General features: G+C 42.5%; 1 protein-coding gene across 2 annotated transcripts in view; it reads left to right on the forward strand.

Moving 5' to 3' along the window:
- VAPB (VAMP associated protein B and C) overlaps positions 1-17,909 on the forward strand; it is a 55,515-nt gene that overhangs the window by 28,892 nt on the left and 8,714 nt on the right. The window contains exons 2-3 of one of the 2 annotated variants that reach the window (XM_002830467.5): positions 356-508; positions 15,683-15,786. In XM_002830467.5, coding sequence (XP_002830513.1) covers positions 356-508; positions 15,683-15,786 — 257 coding nt within the window. The remainder of the gene's footprint in view (positions 1-355; positions 509-15,682; positions 15,787-17,909) is intronic. The other variant, XM_009233749.3, reaches the window with a different exon arrangement.

Consider the following 17,909-nt stretch of genomic DNA (forward strand, 5'->3'; position numbering starts at 1 on the left):
CTGGTTACAGATCCTCACTACCACTATCATGAAAACTTGGACAAGTAACTTGTCTCCCCAAGCCTCAGTTTTCTCATCTGCAAAACAGCAAGAATCATAAAGTTGTGAAGTTTCAATGAGATGCCATATGTTAGAACACTTACACTAGGTACCTGGTGAAATAGTAGGAACATGGTAAATATTAGATGTTACTGCTAGTGCATTAACCTCAGCTCATCTCTTTCATCCATTGGCATGTTAATGAGATAATCGTGGATCTCAAATCTTCCCTTAACTATATTTATAGCTCTCTTTTCCACAAACCTTCTAAACTTTCCTCATGACACCCCCAATCAGTCTCTGTCTCATTCTACAGGTCCGTTCACTGATGTTGTCACCACCAACCTAAAGCTTGGCAACCCGACAGACCGAAATGTGTGTTTTAAGGTGAAGACTACAGCACCACGTAGGTACTGTGTGAGGCCCAACAGCGGAATCATCGATGCAGGGGCCTCAATTAATGTATCTGGTAAGTCCTGAGACTGGAGGCCTAGAGGGTGGGCTCAGAAGGCCCCTGGACAGTAGGTTTTCTTAAAGTTTGTATTTGCAGTGTAGCAGAAGAAGATGATAGAATTCTCTCCACCCCACCTCCACCCCACCCCACCCCACAACCCTCCACCCCGTGATCAGAAAGCTGGGTCTCAGTCGCCTTTTTTTCATAATTAATGCCTCCTTGTTTCAATGCTTACAGCCCCTTTGCACCTCAATAGTTAGAGCAAAACTGAAGTGATAACTTTAGACCTTACTTCAGAATGAGTTTTGTTTTCACTCCCTTGAAATTAAATCTGCCCTTTGGCAATAAATAAAAAAGGGCTAAACAAACTTAATTTTACTTTGTGGGAGAAAGCTAAATGGAGTTATTTTCTTATTTAAGCTAAATGATTTCTGACATTAAGCTCATACCATTTCCAGTGATTGGCCACTGCACTTTACTGACTGTGAAACGCCAAGAGAGATGAGGGCTGAGCAAATTGGAATATACTCATGGGTGTCAGTTTGGTGCATGTCTGATGGTTTTCTCTTCTGTCTGGAAGTGCATGTATTTTCCAAAATCCAACTTTTGAGAAGATACTGATAAAGTGCCCAAATTGAGAATTGGATTTCAGAATTAAGGAGATGTCAGTGATGGGTTGGAGTTTAAATGTATTTTAGAAATGGAATAAACTTTTAGCTCATTAGAACTTCCCCAGCCAAGAAGGAGCTATGGGGGAGTGTGTATTTATCTTGTAAATATCAGATGACTCAGTGTCACAGGGGCTTCTGCATCAATAGAAGCTACTGCTCATTTGAAATGAGTATCTCTCTGGCTTTTTCCATGATAGATTTTGATTGTGATACACTTGGCTATTCATTTGACACCTAAAAGAAAATGATGCACCTCTTTGGAAAGATATAAGGTGTTTCATTATCTGGTCATTTCTGCAAACTCTTATTCCCTGCATCTGGTCTCTCTCATTATGGTGCACCCATGCCAGCTCTCCCCCTGTGCTTCTCTGAGTCTGCAAGACCTGATCTTCGAATCAGGTTATTATCTTGAAGTCAGGAGGGTCGAAGCCAGCATTGATTGAGGGGCTTCTATGTGCTGGACCTGCACATGTACTATCTCATGTCATTTCTCTTACCTGCCCTGTGAGGGATGCATTGTTACCTCCATTTTACTAAGAAGTAGACTGGTGGTCATAGCATCGTGAAGCTAGCAAGTAACAGAGCCAAGATGTGGATCATTCTGACTGGCTCTGAAGCCCATGCTCTTTGAACTGCAGCACTCTGGAGAAAGGAAGGGACTGGGATTTTGGCATTTCTGTATCCTCTGGATAAGTATGGTTTAAATTTTTCTGTTGACATCAAGGGCAGCTGAAATCTTTTATTCCCCTCTTCTATCTACTTTCCCCCCTCGGTTTCCATGCCCGTATCAAATTTGAGCAAGTTTGTCAGTAGGTGAAAATTACCAATTTTTATAGTAAGAATAGGGAATGCAGCATGGTTTTCTGAATAAAAGAATCTCAGTAGGTAGTTGTACAATGTTAGTGTGTTTTCTGATATAAAATATAAATATGTATGGGTGGGTGTATGTATATGTCTCTCTCTCTCTTTTTTTTTTGAGACAGTCTCACTTTGTCGCCCAGGCTGGAGTGCAGTGGCGTGATCTCTGCTCACTGCAACCTCCACCTCCCAGATTCAAGCAATTCTCATGCCTCAGCCTCCCGAGTAGCTAGGATTACAGGTGCGTGCCACCACACCTGGTAATTTTTGTATTTTTAGTAGAGACAGGGTTTCACCATGTTGGCTAGGCTGGTCTCAAACTCCTGACCTCAAGTGATCTGCCTGCCTCGGCCTCCCAAAGTGCTGGGATTACAGGCGTGAGCCACTGCGCCCGTCATCTCCGTCTCTCTTTCAGAAAGATCCATTGTTTCCCCATCATAGGAATTTTTAAAAAGTAAAAGCGAACTCTGCCTTTGTTCTGATTTATGATTGCTTACTCAAGGAAGACCAAAACTTTGTGGTTGTGGCCTTCCTTTGGCAGATAAAGTAAGGCACAGAGTGTGGCATAGTCATCGAGGGTCACTTGGGTGGTCATGGCAGCACTGCTATTTGAAGCTAGTGGCTTGGCTCCTGATCCAGTGCTCTTTCTGTCATACTAAACTGCCTCAGTAGTGTTAGAGGATGACCCCACTTATGAATGAATGTAAAAAGTACCATCATTCTCAACGTTTAATGTATTTGGGGGAAAAAGTAGTTGAATAATAAAATGTCCGTGTGTCTGTAGACTTTCTTCCTAGATGAGACAAGATCATATCTGCACCTTAGAAAGAGCTCCTTTGTTATTATTTGGTATTTAGCTCAGTGCTTGGGGGGAACCAAGGTGAAACCAGATGTCATTGCATTTCTAGGACAGCCTTGCAAGTCAGCAAAGGAGGCCAGCCCCATTTGCTGCAGTTGTATGTGCTGAGGGACCACTGCATCATTTATTAGACATGCATAGCTTGGGATAAAAAGCACTGCCTTTTTCCAGGAGTCCTCTTGGTATTAATACAGCTACATGATGACCTCTTGGTGAGTCAGTAGAGTCCTCAGGAGGAGGAGGATACCAGTGGACAGGCAGTGCAGATTATCCAAAAGCCAGCCTTCCCTTCTCCCCAGATGTGCACATGGCCAAGCTTGGTTTTACCCACTCTCTTCAAAGATTAGTGGATTTGAGGTCAGGAAACCTGAACAGGAAGACCAGTTGTGCTGTTTAACCAGTCGGCTGAATTTTGACCAACCTATTAACCTTTCTAGGTTCTTGTTTTCTCACTTGTAAGGTAGGGAGAATAGTGTCTACCTTACAGAATATTTACAAATACTGCAGAATCAACAGCATGGTACAAGAGTGGTACATTTGTACGTTGTTCTTCCACTAGCTTTGACAAAAACCGGCTAGTTTTTGAAGAAGGTGGATTGCATAATACTTGAGTTGACTGTTTAGAAATAAATTAACCCCTACATTTTATTTATTTATGGACCTTTGCTAATTTTGAGAAGAAATTTGTGTTTTCTCTTCCTTGTGTAATGTTCATTTGTTTTATAGTGAAAAGTTGCCAGTACATTTTCAGGTGTAATCTTTAAAAAAGTGGCCACCACATCAGCTTAAAATACTGCTAGCATTGCCATGCCCACCACCCAAAGTGCCACCGCATACCTGAGAAGGACATGACCAGTGCATTTTTCCCATTTCTGAAAACCCTTGGGATGCACTAGCTATTCGGGAAGGCTATAAATCATTATTTTAAAGAGAGGAGGGAGGGAGGGGGAAGGAAAGAAAGAGAGGAGGGAAGCAGGAAGGTGGGAAGAGAGGGAGGGTTGATGGTAATGATGTCCGCCCATGGAGCTGGCACCTGTGCTGGCCAGAGGGATCAAGGTTTTGAAGGCACACAGGTTCAGATTGTGACATGGAAAGCCAGATGTCTTTCATAGAAACCCTGTGAAGCTCTTCTTACCTTTTCACGTTACCCTGATATTCAAGGGACCTTACATTGTGCTTCAAAAGTGCAGGCTCTGACCTATCATGCAGTTTTCTTCAGAATACAGCAGATCACTTATTGGGTCCTTAAAAAAACTCCCTTTTATAAACTTAGGTGGTAAAGTAACAGTTGGACACAGGCATAACCTAAACTTTTTGTGTCAGTGGATTATAATATGTGGGCTTGCCCAAAGAGTTGCTTTAGGCCCTGGCCCCTTGGACCTGTGATTTGAATCCTTTTCTTTGTCCTTTCCATAGGTGCTCGTCTCATCTCATTTTTATTGTAGCCCCTTCTGGGCTTTGTGCTTTTTGGATGAGGTCACGTGGTAGATAGGGGGTGCAGGGGGCTTTCTGTTTGCATTCACTGGCCCAGAATACTGTGGTTTTGGCCCCTTGCTCCATGATACATACTATCAACTAGGGATGGTTTTGAATTATTTAATCTGGACCTCAGCAAAATAGGTACACTTAAATAGAGATTGAAGCACGGGAGGTTGGATTTTTTTCCTCCTGAGATTTCAAATGTAAGGAATAAAGAACTTTTTGAATTAACGAATTGTTTTGAGGCAGTGGGGATCTTCCCATTTGTTCTAGCTTTACAAAATTAAATGTATTTTCTGAACTGTATGGTGGGAAAATATTTTTAAGGTACATAATTTCTGAAAATGTCTTTGTGGTAAGCTGTTAGTGGTTGTGGATTTTTTTTTTTTTTTTTAGTGCTTCAGTTAATAATGAGCGAGTTTTCCATTAATATTCCAAACCATGTTTGCCAGCGGATACAGCAGGTGAAGTGGTAAAATTATGGGCCCATCAAAAATACTTATGCTTCCTGTAATATGATATTAAGTTTAATATTTTTATAACCTTCACTGAATTCTAATTTCACTAAAGTAGCAAGCATGCTTCCATTTGCAGTTCAGTTATGCACATTGGTTGCCTGTGTCCCAAGCAAATTAGAAATGCAAAATATCTGTGTGTGGAGGGGGGCATTGGAAAGAGTCATTAAAGATACCAATATTTAGGTACGGATACACTTTACTACGTGTACCTTGGGAATTGAAAATGGATTAAAGACAAACACAAAACTCCCAGTGTCTGAATCTGTATTTTAAATTAGAATTCAAAGGATTAAGGAGCAGTATTCATTCCTGACATACAGCCCTTTTCAGCCCTCTTTTCAATCACATTTAAAGCATAAAGTTTTTCCAGTAAAATCCTCAGGACAGCCAGGTGTGGTGGCTCACGCCTGTAATCCCAGCACTTTGGGAGGCCGAGGCGGGCAGATCACCCGAGGTTGGGAATTCGAGACCATCCTGACCAACATGGAGAAACCCTGTCTCTACTAAACATACAAAATTAGCCGGGCATGGTGGCACATGCCTGTAATCCCAGCTACTCAGGAAGGCTGAGTCAGGAGAATCACTTGAGCCCAGGAGGCGGAGGTTGCGGTGAGCCAAGATCGCGCCATTGCACTCCAGCCTGGGCAACAAGAGAGGAGAAACTCCATCTCACAAAAAACAAAAAAAAAAAAGAAAAGAAAAATCCTCAGAGCATGAACATCAGCAACTCTTCTTGGATGGAAACATTGATCAGTTAATTTAAATGGATAGTATTGCGATTAATAATCCTTTTAAGATTTCCGTGACTCAGTTTAATGTAGCTGTTTGGTGGCCCTGGAGCAGTCAACCAGGAGTGCACCTTTCAGGTGATTAGCACTAGGGTATAAACGCACAGAGCCCTTAGACAAAGAAGCCAAGCATTTATCCATCAAGCACTGATAGTGGGAGCTGCATTTGAGGAGTTTGAGCTTCTTAACAGCAACATTCTTCTTCGTTTGATTGTTTGCTTTGGAAGTCTCTGATAAGCGAAACTTTTTTATAAGTGGTTTCCATGAACCAGGCTTATTACTCTCAGATAAGACCAACTCACATTCATACTTTAAAAGATGTCTTTAATCATTTTCACCACATGAGATTCTGGTTAAACAAAAAGTAGAAAAAAGAAAATTACCAACAAAAATTAAGCTTAATTACGCTTTTAAGGGTTTTTACAAGTTTACCGTAATACTTAGGTTTTTAAGGAAGAATTGTTACCTTTTTTTGTGACTATGAGACAGTTTATTCTTTACAAGATCAAGAGGACTTACACATTTTGTCTACCTCAGTTAGCTGAAGGTAACTTCAACTCTGTACAGCATAACTGAGAAGCAAAAAATAAGCAAAGTTTTAAGAAGCCAAAAGTGATTTTCTTTTCACTCATTATGGGTCCTTCCATACTTACACACTTGAGGGCTCTCCAGTCTTGAATCTTGTCTTGTTTATTCTTACCTTAGACTTACTGTTAACCCTGTCCTGGTTGCCAGCTCATCACAGATCAGAATAAAGGGAAAGGGGTACAGAGGTGGCCACGTTGAAGGCGGCCCATGTGACAGTGCATAGCAGACAGTGGACGGGCTGGGCAAGAACACCACAGAGAGCAAGTGCAGGGAGCATTCAGAAATAACAGTGGGGAGCTGGAATTCCTTAAACCTCGGGGAATTGTTCTCCATGTTTTAGGTGATCAGCCCCAAGAGACACAGCTTGCAGGTTTCATTAAGATGGTATATAATGGGGGTTCATGTCACAACATAAGAGTAATCAGAAAAGGGATATGTTGTATTCCATTATAAATGTTAGAGGAGATTGAAAAGTATGTTGGATTTTTGAAAAGATTTACATTTTTAAAGATATTTATAAAAAAGAGTGAATAAGCCTTGTTATTTGGCCAGTGCCTGTATGTAGCAGTCCTCATCTTCCATTGATACTGGAGAAAGGAGACCTCACTGTTAGCACATTTGTACTAGTCTCTGCACAAATAAATTAATCAGACTGTGAGGAGTTTGTTTTCTAAGACAGAATACACGAACTGGAAAATCCTGTAGAGAACACAAAGACACTTCAGTGTTAACTGATTTATAAATAAATGCAATTCATTATTTATTCGCTAGACTCAGAGTTCCATCCATGGGCCCCTGAATAGGCAGAGGTCCAGCAAGGTAGTCATGATCTCAACGTGTTGAGGACCCTAAAGGAAATAATAAATTTGCTCACAGTCTAACTAAAATGTCCAGCTTCTTTGCTTTAGGCTAGAATTATATCACCTCGTTTAGGTAATGCTGGTTATCTCCAGCTTATCAGGAGCTCTGCTTGGCATTTATGTATCTGTGTCTTTGATTAGTCTCAAAAAGGTATATCAGTGACTTCATTCCGACCCTGTAAGCACCGTATGATAGAGGACAGTCTTTCTCTGTGCAGCCTTTGTGAGAGGACGGGGAGTGCGAGACTGAGGGCACTGCCATCAGAAACTGTAAGCCCTTTCTTGCCCTCTTGGAAGGGAGGGAGTGACTCTGGGAAGTAGGACAGAAGAAAAGCCAGCTGGTGGGGGTAAAGAAGGATTTCCTCTTTGGGCTTCTCCAAGGATATTTCTAGGGAGAGCATGATTCAGGAATGCTTTGAATGTTGGAAGAGAAGAAGGTGCAAACCTGTTAGCTAATGAAAAATGCAAATTAGCACCCAGAATGTGAGCTATTAAAACATTAAGTTCTGGTCTCAGTCTCATTGGGGAGAGAAGGCAAACATGTCAGAAGGAGCTTAGGAGTCTTAGAGTTGACAGTCTCCCAATAAAGTAAGGTGCCCACAGTAGGAAATGTGGTATGAAATGGTGTTTCAGCAGGAACTGCAGTATTAGGAGGTATAGTACAGCACAGATTTTCCAGGTGTGGGCCCTGGGCCAGCAGCAGCAGCAGCAGCAGCCGCCCACCTGGGGACCTGTTAGAAATTGGAGTGCTCATTCTCACTCCAGCCCTGCTAACACAGAAATTCTGGAGGTGGGGTCTAGCAGTCTGTGTTGTAGCAAACATTCCTGGTGATTCTGATACTCACTGAAGTTTGAGAACTTTTCCCTCCAGAATTCTTATTTAAATTTTATTATATTTATATATTTATTTATTTTTGACAAAGTCTCTCTCTGTCACCCAGGCTGGAGTGCAGTGGTGCCATCTCAGCTCACTGCAACCTCCACTTCCTGGGTTCAAATGATTCTCGTGCCTCAGTTTCCCCAGTAGCTGGGATTACAGGTGTGTGCCACCACGCCCAGCTAAATTTTTTGTATTTTTAGTTAGGGATGGGATTTCACAGTGTTGGCCAGGCTGGCCTCAAACTCCTGGCCTCAAGTGATCAGCTCACCTCAGCCTCCCAAAGTGCTGGGATTACAGGTGTGAGCCACTGTGCCTGGCCTTGTTTATTTACTTATTTATGGAGTTGGGGTCTTGCTGTGTTGCCCAGCCTGGAGTGCATGCCGCTCTCATAGCTTACTGTAGCCTCAAATTTCTGGGCTCAAGCAGTCCTCTTGCCTCAGCCTCCCAAGTAGCTGGGACTACAGACATGCACCACCATGCCTAGCTATTCCTTACAGAGTTCTGTTAGTGGATTCAGTCCTGGAAGATGGGGTATATTGACATGTGAGTAGAGTAAGGGAGAATCAAGAGAAAAATGTCAGGCAGGGCCGACATGATAAGAGGAGACTTTGATGATGATAGGAGAGCATCACTGGGTATAAGGACATAGGGGCATGATGTGTGGCCTGAGTGATGCGCACACCTGTTGGAGCAGAAGGGAGGCCTGCCAATTAAGAGACCAAGAAATCCAAGAAGGGCCGGATTGTGAAAAGCTGAACTGATTGCCTTTTACTTCGGAAATAGTTACTCTTATAGGAGGTTTTTGATCTGAGGAATTACCATGATACAAGTAGGGTATTAAGGTACAATTAAATTGTGGAGTTAGTAGGGGCTAGGCAGGGTGATTTGGATGGGAAAGAAACTAGAAGAAACTTGGAAAAATCTAGAAGGATCTGTGGGCCTTAGCTGAGATTGTGGGCACATAAAATGTGGAGAGAGAGATTTCGAAGATAAGATTCTGAGATTAAAAAAAAGTGAAGCATGTGCCGTAGTACTTGTTAGACTTTATTTGCTCTGTTATGATGCAGACGAAAGTGATCTGTGATCTGTTACCATTATGATGCAGATGAAAGTGATCTGTGATTTGCTTGGGTTCTCAGAAGCAGCATTTATGCTGCATTTAATCAAGTCATCATTTCTCCAAGGGGTGTGTGTATATGTTTTAAGTAGCTTGTCTTCTGTGTTTCTTCTCTGTTGAGGAAACTCTGATCTTAATGATCCAATGTTTTGTGACCCCAAAGGCCCTTTCTTAATAGGATCCCAGTTTGCAATCTGTAATACAACAGGCATTGTATCACAAAGCGTTAATGTAGATGAGTAGTGACGTGGCTTCCAGGTTGTCTTCTGGTAACAGGCTTCTTTTTAGTGTAGTATCAGCAGATACGTTTTAAAAGTAGGATAGATGGTTCATTTAAGAGGGCTTTATCATCAGTATTCACTTGAATACCAGAGATACTGGTGAATACCATTTGGTGTAGCATAACAGTGCTTAAACTTTTTGGTCTCAGGACCCCTTTACATTCTTAAAAATGAAGACGCAGCTGGGCACAGTGGCAGGCACCTATAGTCCTAGCTACTCAGGAGGCTAAGGCAGGAGGATCACTTGAGCCCAGGAGTTGGAGGCCAGCCTGGACAACATAGCAAGACCCCATCTCTTGAAAAAAAGTGAAAGTGAAATAAATTTAAGTTAATGGGAAACTCTTTTATAGTCTGCCATGGTAAAAAGTACATAATTTCTGTCACAATTTGCATGTATGGAGCTGAAAGAACTAATGATTAGCAACATTCTGTCATGTTTTTATAAAGTTCCCACTGTTGTGTTTTTATAACTATCCACTAACAGGATAGAGCAAATTGAATTTGGCATGAGATGATAGTAGCTGAGAAATACAAACTCTTTGATGGGAGTTAGGGGCCATGTTATGCAGGATCTGGATACCGAGATACTCCAGAAGTTTATGAAGTTTCACAGAGTCTGGGTGTCCCAAATCCTCACTGTGGCTCACTGATGTAGGAGCCCACAAGCCAAGGAGAGCTGGTGATGAAAAACACCCCCATTTGCTGTTCCAGGCTAGTAGAAATCTAGAAGTGAGTCTTTGGGGCCTGAGCTGAGATTGTAGGCGTGTAAATGCGAAGAGATTTCAAAGATGAGATTCTGAGATTTAAAAAATGAAGCATATGCCATGGTGCTTGTTAGACTTTTTTTTTTTCAAAGCAGAAACCTTTTATCAGATCAAAAACCTCCCATAACTACCCGTACCTTATACCCAGAACTTCCTGAAAGTTGACATGCTGGTAGGGCACAGTTTTTATTCCCAATTGAAGTTTCCATTCACCAATGCATGTAGGCATCTGTGTATATATCTCCTCAGTCCTCCGCTTTTGCAGAAGGGCTGTTGAACCTGCTACCTCAGGCTGTCACCGGTGCTCCGTTAAAGTGATTGCTTGCACCCACTGCCTTGTGTGCTTGCGTGCCTGTTTATGTCTTCTCCTCTGCCCATGAAATGGTCCTTCCATGTCTACACTGTGGTGACTTGGTAGGTAGGATGTTCCAGGCCTGGAGCTGTGCTGGTGACATCTGTAAGGTCTGCAGTAAGGGGGCAGTATATCTCAGACAGTGCCCTTTTGTGGAGGTAGAGCAAGCAGTTGCAAAGGCGTTTGATTAGAGGAGCATAGGGAATGCCCGTTCCTTCCGTAAGGGATGTGTGTGCATGCATATGTGCCTCTGTTTTCACTTGAGGGCCAGGTACGTCCCGAAAACTCAAGACCTGGTTTGTGTAAATCTCCTTTCTCTTTTTAAACTGCAGATTCTCCCAAGAGGGGTACTACACAGAGCCACCAGTGTGTTATTACGTGACCGCATTGACTTATTTAACTATATTTTTACCTCCTGGAGGGCCTGTGAGACCATTTGGTGTAGCGCAACAGTGCTCAAACTTTTTGGTCTCAGGACCCCTTTACATTCTTAAAAATGAAGATGCAGCTGGGCACAGTGGCAGGTACCTATAGTCCTAGCTACTCAGGAGGCTAAGGCAGGAGGATCACTTGAGCCCAGGAGTTGGAGGCCAGCCTGGACAACATAGCAAGACCTCATCTCTTTAAAAAAAAAAAAAAGTAAGACCCAAAAAGCTTTTGGTTTGTGGGGTATGTCAATATTTATTATATTAAAAATTAAACTGAAAATTCTTATAATTATTTAAGAATAACATAATTACATGTTAACAGAGTAACATTTTTAATGAAAAATAACTTCAAAAAAATTAGGAGACTGATACTTCACATTTTTTCATTTTTTGCTAATTTTTCTTTTTTTTTGAGGTGGAGTCTCTGTCGCTCAGGCTGTAATGCAGTGGCATAATCTTGCCACTGCACTCCAGCATGAGGGACAGAGTGAGACTCCATCCTCCCAGGTTCAAGTGATTCTCATGCCTCAGCCTCCCGAATAGCTGGGATTACAGGTGCCCGCCACCGTGCCCGGCTAATTTTTGTATTTTCAGTAGAGACAGGTTTTGCCTCTTGGCCAGGCTGGTCTCAAACTCCTGGCCTCAGGTGATCCACCCGCCTTGGCCTTCCAAAGTGCTGGGATTACAGCCGTGAGCCACTGTGCCTGGCCTGCAAATTTCATTTTTCTTTTTTTGTTTTGTTTTGAGACAGAGTCTCACTCTCGCCCAGGCTGGAGTGCAGTGGCGCAGTCTTGGCTCACTGCAATCTCCACCTCCCAGGTTTAAGCGATTCTCCTGCCTCAGCCTCCTCAGTAGCTGGGATTACAGGCATGCACCACCACACCCAGATAATTTTTGTATTTTTAGTAAAGAAAGGGTTTCACCATGTTGGCGAGGCTGGTCTGGAACTCTTGACCTCAGGTGATCCACCCGCCTCGGACTCCCAAAGTGCTGGGATTACAGGCATGAGCCACTGCGCCCTGCCGCACATTTCTTTAGTGTCTGTTTCAATAGAAGACAGGCTGGATGCTCATATCTGCTTCTGCATTTAGTCTGTTAGGATGTGTTCTTTTGGTGAATGCATATGAAGAAAAACTGCTGTCACCACAGATAATGTAGTTGGAAAAGGGAAGAGTATGTTTAATTGCTTTTTCAGATAAATCTGAACATTCTTCGATACTACACCAAAACTTGACAAGTGTTACTTTCTTCAAGGTTATTAGTATGATGTGGAATCTGAAGCCATGTCTGTGACTTTTTGAACATTGTTTCACTAAAACACATCAGTCTCTGTTGTACTTTGAATGGATTTTGTGATATCATGCATGGATTGTTTGGAAACCATTTGCTGAGTGTTGCAGAGCTTCCAAATGTTGGCATATTGCATTGTACACTTGCAAAAAAATCATTCTTTTCCTGATGATCTCATTGGAAAAGTCTGTAAGTATTTGCAAAACCATGAAGCTCTGGTTGGCAGATAAAAGTATTCCACAATTATAATTTTTGCCTAAAAGCCTGTATTTTATCATTGGCAATAACTACTGTAAATTGTTTTTCTCTAGAGTCAAAGCCAGGTTTGAGCCCTGGCACTCTTGTTTAATATGCTGGCCATGGGACCCAGGTGAGCCCACTTAGCGCCTTTCTGAGCCCTTATCTTGTTTGTTTTTTTTTTTGTTTTGTTTTTGTTTTTTTCTTTTTTTTTTAAGAGACTGGGTCTTGCTCTGTCACCCAGGCTGGAGTTCAGTGGTGCTATCATAGCTCTCTGCAGCCTTCATCTCCCAGGCCTAAGCAGTCCTTCCACCTCAATCTCAGCCTCTCAAGTAGCTGGGACTATAGGCTACCATGCCCAGCTAATTTTTTTGTGGTGGAGATGGGGTCTTGCTTTGTCGCCCAGGTTGGTCTTGAACTCAAGTGATCCTCCCTCCTTGGCCTCCCAAAGTGCTGTGTTACAGTTGTGAGCCACCATGCCTGGCAGCCCTTATCTTTTTATCTTGAAAAAGGAGACATGTGCTGCTTTGATGGATTGTTGTGAGTAGTAAATGGGAGCACTAAGGAGAATTTGCCTTCTATGGTGCCTGTTACACAGGAGGCGTGAGTCAAGATTCTTTTCCTTTCTTTCCTTCTTGGGCCATCATGAAAGTATTGGGGATGAAGAAGCTGAGGGATGGTGGAGAAATGGGAAGGAAGGACCTGTTTTCCCTTGGGGCATTCTTAGAACCCAGGCGGAGCTCTAGACACAGTGCTCTTGGCTGTACTTTTTTAGTCCCACTGCCTCTAGGAAGGTGATGAATGGGAAGGGGCAGGCAGAGCTTCCTGGGGCTGTTTTTTGGGGGTGTGTTCTGTTCTCTGGATCCATTGGTTTTTGTATTTCATCTAAACAGCTTCTCTAAAAATTAGCATTTTCCTTGGATTGCTGTCATGTGAGCATCAGGGATCTTTACAAGTAAACCTTGTTCCTCCTCAGAGCTCTCCAGAGTGGTAGACTTGGGAGTGGTGCAGTAGCTGTTCACAGCTGGGAGAACAGAGGCTCAAGGGTGAGACAGTGTTTACTACTAGATCTGTGCCCTGCCAAAAATCTAAGAGTAGTTCAGGTCAAAGTTCTCTTCTTTCCTAAACTGAAAAATACCAGAGCATGATTTTGTCACAGCCAAGCAAGACCTGAAATTCTTAAAACTGAATTCACTTTAATTTTAGAAAGGGAACATTAATCTAACAGTGAGTCCCAGCTCCAAAGAAGGTTGACAGTCCCTGTCCAGGAAGGTTCACAGAGCATGTGAAGACATTGGCTCTTTACTTTAAAATGTGTGTTTTCCTTATTGCAATCTTGGGGGCAGAAAAAAAACACATTGGGAATTTGGCTTTCAGAAAAAGCATTGACCTGCCAGTCTGGTCATTTGTCCCTGAGGTTAAGTGTCAAGCCCAGGTAGGTAAATGTTCCAGGTCTGTCTGTAGGAAAGTTCAGCTCTTGCCAGCTCAGTGATGCCAGAGAAAGAGTTACGTTGATAAAAGGTTTACTCTCTGACAGTTATTGAATTTTGTCCTGAAGAAGTCTCCCAGCAAGGCTTCCTGTAGCTCAGGGCACTCAGGTGGGTCTTGTGGGCAGTGAAGCTGTCTGGGTGACTAGGGACACCAGTGCATTTAAGTCCAATGCATGGTTAGGTCTCAGTGGACTTTCTCTGTTCCCATGATGAAAAGTGCTGCTGCATCCCTAAGATGGATGGGGGAGGTTGGTATTTCTATCCTGTTTTTCCATTAGCTTTGTTGTGGGGCCTGGGTGCCAGATATAAATCTAGCTCATGTTGGAGTGACTAGTGTGGTGAAAGAGGTGCTAGACTGCACTTGGAGTCAAGTCTTGGCTCTTTGTCCCAGTGTTGCCACTTCTTAACATTGTGACTTTGAGGGAGCCACTTCACTTTGTGGAATCCCAGATTCTTCATTTGTAGACCAGGGCTATCCTGCTTTCTATCTGCTGCTGGCTGTGGTTGATTGTGTGACTCTAGAGGAAGCACCTGGGAAGTCCTAAGTTGGGGTTTCAAGGCAAGAGAATGCCGATGAGGGCCCAGCAGAAAGGTAGTAGAAGCCCTGCTGGTGAGAAGCATAAGACTTGTACTGTCAGAGGACAAGGCACCAGTCCTTTGTAGTGGCTGTGAGCTTAGGTCCCCACACCAACTGCCTGGGTTTGAGTCTGCACTCCACCAAGGTGTAACCTTGGGCAAATTCACCTCTCTGTGTTCATTCTTTTCATCTGAAAAGTAGACACCAGAATAGCCCCTCTCCCCCGACAATAGTACCTACTTTTTAAGGATTAAATGAGCTAATGGTAGACCTAAGGGACAGAGCCCAGTTTCTGGCACATGGAGATGCTCAGTCCATGCCCACTGTTGTGGTCAAGGCCACAGTAGGCTTTCCCTGCATGTGAAGTTGTTTCAGGGAACTTAACTAGATGTGTGGGTTAGCCAAAGCCTTGTAGCAAAGTAACGTATTTCAAAGCAGCCATCATTTGATAGGAGTAGGCCCAGCTGTACTCTAGGAAGTAGGCTGAAGGGAGCCACTTGGGGTAGGAAGGCACCTCCCTCCATGCAGTGGGTGTGACTCATCCACAGGATTCTCTGTGTGAGATTTCTCTAGGTTCTTAGGGAAAAAAAGGGGGAGTGTAAGCTGATACCGTTTTCCCTGCTGTGTGAGTGTCCTGATTGTAAAAATTTTCTAGCATTCTATTGGCAAAATTGTATTTCAAGGATTACCTTGATTAGCTATATGAGAAATGGGTTGGAGAGAAGCTAAAACAGTTCCTTAAATGTTCTTAAACATCTTAGATTATTCTATTTAATTCCTGAAAAGATCATTTGGATATGTTTTCTTGAGCAAAACAGGCAGATGGTGTTGCTACCCAGTTTCCCAATTCTGTAAGGCCTGTAGCAGACATTTATGGTAGGCTTGCAGTAGTGCAAGATCCATGGACTAGGAATTGGAAGACTGAGTCCTCGGCCTTATTCCCAGCTCTGTTATGCCTGATTTTGTGGCTCTTAGGTTGGTGACCTGCAAAATGGAGATGTTGGTCATCCTTGCTTACTTCACCAGGGGCGTCCATCCTAAGACATAAGAGAATGCTGGTAAATTGCTTTAAACCAAAGTACAAGTATTAGCATAATAAATGGCACTGACAACCAAGCTCTGACCCTCCTAATGAAATATTTTCTTTCTCAGTGATGTTACAGCCTTTCGATTATGATCCCAATGAGAAAAGTAAACACAAGTTTATGGTTCAGTCTATGTTTGCTCCAACTGACACTTCAGATATGGAAGCAGTAGTAAGTACTGAATGCTTCTTATTTTTTTCAGTAATAATAATTTAAAAAACCAATTAGATATGGAATTGTGGGTGCATGCATTTCAAAGTATGTCAAAATTGTTTAAAAGGGAATAGTTTTTTTTCAAGGAGGTTTGTACTTTAACTACCTTTATGGTTTTTCTAAAACTTTGAGGAATAATTTTAACATTTTTTGTGACTTTCTAGAAGGCTGTTCTTTTATGACTTTCCTGAGCTCAGTGTGCTTCAGCAGCTCCTTGCACTGGTGGATGGTGTCTTGCATGGTTAGGGATTGCCTTCTTTCACCTCTCCTTTCTGCCCGGACAGAAAAGGATACTTTTCATTGTCCCGCCTGTTTCTTACTTGTCTTCTCATCCCCCACAAACTCAAGAGCCATGTGAGAGTGCCAGTGCTGAGTGTCCTCACCCATTTAGATATACATGTGTGTGGCTTTGTTCTAGTAAACATGCTTATTTATTTTCCCCCCTGCTTAAATATATGTTTAACTTTTCTCTAATTTTGATAAAATTAAGATGACTTCATTTTTATAAAAGATATAAGTGATATTAATGATGGTTTTGGAAAAAAAAAGAGTATAATGTGCATTCCCTCCAAAACGAGCTTTTTATACATTTGAATAAGTCCTTTGGCATTCTGGGGCTGGGAGTTGAATTGAAATCTACAATACAACCCACAGCCCCAGCAGGGACAGATGCGCTTGTCCTTACAGTTCAGGAAAGCAGGACAGGGTTGCCTCATACCACTTGCATTGCTCTCCAGTTTTGGCCAGCCCAAAGGGGAGCCCCGAGTCATCCACTGCAGGTCTGCCCACCTGAGTCCGCTGTTCATCACACCATACTGCAGTTCTCCTCTGTCTGAGTTTCATACCAAGGGCAACTCAGGCCAAGACCACCCCATGCCCTATGTCACCACATAGCCTTTTGTTTTAGTTCTGGAAAAGCATCTCCACTGATGTTTCACTTGTAGGCAGAAAATGAAGGAGGAGGCCAGATATTTTTGAGTTTTAAAGAGATCAGTGATAATAGGCTGTCTTCTTTTCATAAGAACAATTCTTATGAAAACTTTCTCTGATTTTCTGCAACATGATGTGTTACTTCATGTTAATTTGTGTGATCAAAGAAACATGGCAGATAGAAAATAATGGAAGATCCAAGAGTATGTTCTGTTTGGCTTTTGCTGCATGGCATAGTGAAAAGAGCGTGGGCTTGGGTGTTTTCGAGCTGAGTTCTTCCTTTTACTAACGTTGTGGCTGGGAGCAGGTTTTATTAACTCTGTTGAGGTTTTGATCATTTGTAAAATAGGGATAAAAATGCAGCTCACACGGTGGTGAGTATGAAGTGTGCCTGTGTAAGTGCCTGGTCGGTCCAGTGTCTGACATTTGCTTATCAGAGTGTGTAATAGGCCAGTCACTGCATATCCAATAAAGGGTCATTTTAGTTCCTTGTATGATGATATAACAGTTTAAATTTTTTTTAATAAAATGTACATTGTGGGAAATTTTGGAAATACACAAATGAAAAAAATTTAAAGTGACCCATAGTTCTTTTCTACTAGGCCTAACCATCATTAATGAGAAATGAGAGCGTTGTGTTTTTCTTCCCTTTTTTCTTTTTTTTTTTTTTTTTTTGGAGACATGATTTTACTGTGTCACCCAGGCTGGAATACAGTGGAGTGATCTCAGCTCACTGCAGCCTCCACCTCCTGGGCTCTAGTGATCCTCCCACCTAGCCTCCCAAGTAGCTGGGACCACAGGAGCGCACCACCATGCCTGGCTAATTTTTTGTAGAGACAGGTTTCGTCCATGTTGCCCAAGCTGGTCTCAAACTCCTGGACTCAAGTGATCTGTCCACCTCAGCCTCCCAAAGTGGTAGGATTACAGGCATGAGCCACTGCCCCAGCCTGCTTTTTCTTTATTTTAAAATGTTTTTCTTTTTATTGTGATACACAGAAAGTTGAAAAAATGGCATGGTGACCACTCATATAACTTTTACCTAGATTTACATTTGTTAACATGTTGTCACATTTGCTTCCTTTCTGTCACAAACTTTCTTATTTGCTTAAGATGCAGATTTTATGACACTTCACCCCTAAATGCTTCAGAAC

The sequence above is a fragment of the Pongo abelii genome, chromosome 21, assembly GCF_028885655.2.
Source record: "Pongo abelii isolate AG06213 chromosome 21, NHGRI_mPonAbe1-v2.0_pri, whole genome shotgun sequence".
Lineage (NCBI taxonomy): Eukaryota > Metazoa > Chordata > Mammalia > Primates > Hominidae > Pongo > Pongo abelii.